The sequence below is a fragment of the Montipora capricornis genome, chromosome 4, assembly GCF_036669925.1.
Source record: "Montipora capricornis isolate CH-2021 chromosome 4, ASM3666992v2, whole genome shotgun sequence".
NCBI lineage: Eukaryota > Metazoa > Cnidaria > Anthozoa > Scleractinia > Acroporidae > Montipora > Montipora capricornis.
Window position 1 is genome coordinate 926,601 of NC_090886.1, and position 5,000 is coordinate 931,600.

General features: G+C 38.5%; 1 protein-coding gene across 1 annotated transcript in view; it reads left to right on the forward strand.

The window, feature by feature from the left end:
* The window catches only part of LOC138045074 (piwi-like protein 1), a 45,164-nt gene that overhangs the window by 26,297 nt on the left and 13,867 nt on the right, over positions 1-5,000 (forward strand). Inside the window, exon 11 of the mRNA XM_068891448.1 lies at positions 3,783-3,970. Coding sequence (XP_068747549.1) covers positions 3,783-3,970 — 188 coding nt within the window. The remainder of the gene's footprint in view (positions 1-3,782; positions 3,971-5,000) is intronic.

A 5,000-nucleotide genomic window follows, 5' to 3' on the forward strand; every position in this document is an offset into this window, starting at 1 on the left:
CGCAATGCACCAGCGATCCACGAAGCGGTGATTTCTTCTGAGGGCTTCTTTTGGTGGCCATCGCTTCCATCTGCCATCCACCTCTTCCTAAACCCATCTTCAAACGGTTTATTTAAAGAAACATTAAGGAGCTGCAGAACTGAGGTCAATCCGCCAAGAATTACTGCTATATTGGTGTTTTCTCTGCGAATGAGTTTCTAAAGCATAAACATGAGTTTCTAAAGCATAAATAAGCAGGTGCTTCGTCTCCCCAGTTCACCATGTGGAGCACGCCAAACTCTTCAATCCTTCGGCATCCATCCGGCCTTTCTCTTGGGTGGCGCTGATAACTCTGTGCTTCTTTTCAACTTTAGGCACTGTTTTCCTCTTGAAAATCACCATGGATCTTAACTTTGATCCATCACCAGCACATGTCAACAAAACAGTTGCGTAATTTTTCTCATTTCCCGTTGTAACAATTTTCTCGGCCACTTGTAATGTTGATCGTTCGGTTCGGCGGCACGTTGAAAAACAGTGCAGTGGCGCTTTGTCCATATTTCCAATAACATGTAGTGGGTAGTTGTGAAATCGGCTGATCTTCAGAAAAATTAACAATGCCTAAGTTATCAGACCAGCAGTGTAAACTCTGGTGACTTTCGTGGCCATTTTGATGTTTCAATTAATCGCTCAAAAGTGAAGGCTATGTTGATCAGTTGTTCCTTTGAACAGGAAGGTTAGTTTATTAGTGGATCTAAATTTTTAACTCTTGGTTAAGCCTTTTACTTTTCGATCAAAAACCGATGTGCCTTTGTTTATATGCTAATGAGGGACGCGCGTCAAAAACAAAGGATTCCGTGTATAATAAGCATCTCAATTTTCGGAGCTGTTTTAGCAGGAAAAAAGTGTGTATTATACACGGGTAAATACAGTATTATTGACGCAGATAAGTAGCATGATCGCCGTACCCATTCCTGTAACATACCTAAAAATTGTGAAGTTGTGTTTATTGGGGTAAAAAGCACTTATGTTGGCTTATTTCACACACAGACTTTCATATTTCAAATTGTTCGGAAAATATTAAAGTGTTATCTGTTAAACTGAATTTTTGATTTACCCATGATCCCTTGTGGGCATGATATTTCATACAGATAGTCAATTTTGAGGTAAATTGAAAAAGTAAAAACAGAAAGCTTTCACCACATGGAGGCTAGCATCTCCTCATTTAGTTATATTGACACCCTAAACACTGTCTTTCTGGTCCACTTTACAATTTGAAGTCAGAGCATATGTCTTTCAATTTCCTGAAAATTGCCCCTGAAAAGACCATGCTGACTTCCCAATAACATCCATAGTAGGAAAGATTACCAAGTCATGTGGTGCTTACAGAAAACATAACTTCTTTGCAAAGTAGATTATGATGTTCCTAATGCTTTTACTTGCACTCAAGACTTGATTCAATATGGCCCGGCATGTCGAAGAACGTAGCGACTCAGTCAAAGGCTAATATTTTCGAGATCCTGAAAGCTACAACAACGAAACTGTAGAAATAGCTAGGGAAACTTGTGAGCATTCAGAAAATGCTTGGTTGCAACCCAGTTATGCCTTGGTTGGATCAGGACCAACATCGAAAGAAGTGGTCTCAAAAAATATTATGATGTAATTGGGTAACAGAAAAAGCGTAGCGACTGTTTTTAGGGGTGATTTCGCCATTTGTAGTGGATCCCTCAGACTCATTTTTTTGTATGATAAAGCATGAGGTATGAGCGTCTAGTTGAGATGGTTTTGAACCCACTGGTATCAAAGGAAGACTTGTTTCAAACAATAATCTTGTGAGCTGCAGAATTCCAAACCACAGCATTAAAGTAAGGAAACTACATAATTTAATGTTTTTAATGTGTTTTAACAAACTTGAACTGTTGAAATTTGGCTTAAATGGAGTGTTTTGGTTTTTTTTTTTGGGGGGGGGGGGATATAAATAAATAAACAAATAAATAAAATGTAGTGTTTACTGTGTGTTATCCGTGCTTATTGTCTGTTAATCCACATAAGTCTTCTCTCATAAAAAAATGGTTTTGAAGACTTTCAAGTTGAAAATTGTGTTACATGTTACACTCAAAATTTTCCTATTTTGCTATCCTTTTCCTTTGTTTTCTCAAGAAAAAAGTCGTTTACCCTTCTTACACCATATACGCTAATCAACAAGGACAACCTTGTATTATTTGCGTTGTCAGTGTTTGCATGTAAATAAAAACTTGTTTTCATCTGAAAAAGCTAAAAAAGGTGTTAAAAAAAAGATGGTAAAAATGTTAACTAAATTGTTGGCAACCAACTGCTGCCTTCCTCAGAGTTCAAATATAATGTTTTTTTGGTTGATGTTTTGTTTGAATGGCCCTTGGCATTCAGCAAAAATATAGCTTTATTGAAGATGTTAAACTGAATAAATCAGGAAATGCTTCTGCAGAGATGTATCCAGGTTTTCAAATTTGGGGGTCCATTGCAAAATTTTGGGGTCCAGCAAATCAATATTCAAGAATTAATATGCGATCTATTGCAAAAAAAGAAAGTCATTCCTCCTCCCAACGAAGATGTACTTAAAATGATTAATTTCTTTGAAACTGTTGTACCTGTTGATTCATCGATCAAAATGTATGGGCTGTCAAAGCTCCATCGATCACAGTGAAAAGGTATCGAGGAATCGAATCTGTATGCTGTAGGAACTGTTGGCTCCAGTTGATAAATTATCTAGATCTCCACAGCAAAAAAAAAACAACTGAATCTCAATTTTCCGTAAAAGAGCATCATTTATTTTAACTACACTTGAGGTGTAATTTAGGAACAAAAGAGTAAAAAAAGCGATCGATACACAGTTCATCGTCGGCCGGTGCAGCTGTGACTTCGCCATGGCCAATGTTAAGACTCAAGCGATTGAATACATTCAAGTTTCATGTCCAGCACGTTAATTTTAACACTAACTCCGAAGAAAAGTTGCATAATTTGCAAAACAGACCGGTTACGTGCAAAACAAGAACAGAGACGATGACACATGCTCGCCCGGAATTAATATCAACATGGTCGCACAAAACAAAAATTTAAAATACTTTGCCTTTGGAGTCTCTGTCATTTCACTCACGATAAGCGAACTAATGCTTGAAATTCACTTGGAAAGCATGCAACAATCTGAACTTCGACTGAATTGTTTTATTATCACTGGCGGCAGATTGAAAGTGTCGCCGATTGTCTCGCGTAAAAAACAGCTCAGTATCATGTCACGCAACACGTCCGAATTCAAAACTGAACTTATGAGGCTGGACATAATGGTTGACAAAATGAAATTATTCGACTACAAAAATCCGAAAATAACAGCTTACCTTGAAATTTCAGGAACTCAATCATTTCTCCGATGTGAGAAATGGGAATGTTCAATTTCCTTGTGAAATACGCCGTTCGCATGTTTTTCCTGGCGTCCATAATTTGCATAAACATTCGATTTTTTTCTGTGTCCAACTGGACCCTTTGGTCAATATTCTATGCGTCTAAAAGGAAAACGAGTGCGTCCCAGGACGCAATGACGCACTCTGGATACATCTCTGCTTCTGAGTGGCCCCCTATTGGGTGTGGTGATTGTGTTACTCATTTGCACTTAATAAGAAATATAGGCTGTCACGTTTTGGCCACTGCTTTTAATTTAGGTACTTCCCTGAACTTTCCAATTTAAGCACAAATAAGTCATAAGTTCATGCAACTGTGTTGAACTCGAGGATTTCTTTTTAACCAGAAGACTGTTGTTCCTTTGTACACTGCAGTATAGCTATGACCCAAAGTCTGCTGATTGGTCAAGGGAGATGAGAGGGATGGCTCTTCACAGTACTGTCAATCTGGAGAGCTGGGTACTTATCTACACAAACAGAGATGGTGCTAATGCCAAGGATTTTGAGCAAACATTGAAGAAAGTTGGTGGTCCCATGGGTATAGAGGTTTCAAATGCTACTGAGTAAGTATCAGTGTCTTGATAAATTTGGCTTTAGTAAAGGATCTTGGACATTTAAAATTGTTGAAGATGAGAGCTAGTTGTGTTCGAGGTACGAGAATGCAACCCATAATTTTTGTTGGGTGTTCTGTGCGTTGTTGCATGTCCTGTGCAATTACTAAGGGAAGTTTTTTCGAGATTTCATTTTCGTTGTCGACACACATTTGCCTCGCTTTGAGGCGCTTGCTTACATTTTGCCTCACTTTGACGAACTAACGCACGTGGTGATTACGTAACGCAAGTTAGTGATGCTATTACATAACGCACGTGGTGATGCTGAGGTCTGATAATCTAGGTGTCTTCGGGAAGTTTTCATCTTTTAGCCGAGTTCTCGTAAGGCCTACTTGAGTTTGCTTTTGTTCGCTGAGTTCTCGTAAGGCCTATTTGAGTTTGCCTTTGGTCTTTTATCGTTCATGAATGATTCCCTTGAAAAGTGTGAAATTGAGAGGGTTAATGTAAGTGAACTATTAAATGCCGACGTCTTTAAAGAATTTCGCCGCGACAAAATGAAGCTCGTCGGCACCATTTCATCATGACTGACAAACGAACAGATAACAGATTTGCTCTGTTTTGAGTATTCAGAAAAACTTATAAACCAGCCCACGGTAGCGCCACTCAAATCACAAACTAAACAAACTAAAAAATTCCCTTGAAAAGTGTGAAATTGAAAGGTGTAATGGGAGTGAACCATCAAATGGCGACGTCTGGAAAAATGTCCTTTGCGGGACTTGTTTTACAATGAGATACAAAAGTAATCAAATTTGTACCAGCTACACATTATGGTCTACGGTCTACACGGTCTACCACAACTTTTCACTGAGAAAATAATAGCAACAGCACACAACTCAACCAAGATGTGACAATAGCACTCAAGCATAAATAGGTGAAAAATGATGGTAAATTAGACGTAGGTACGGTACTTGAATACTGTGTTCAGCCACCTTGAAGTTGAGAAAGCCACTTTTTCACACGACTGGTACCTTTTCAGAGAGAT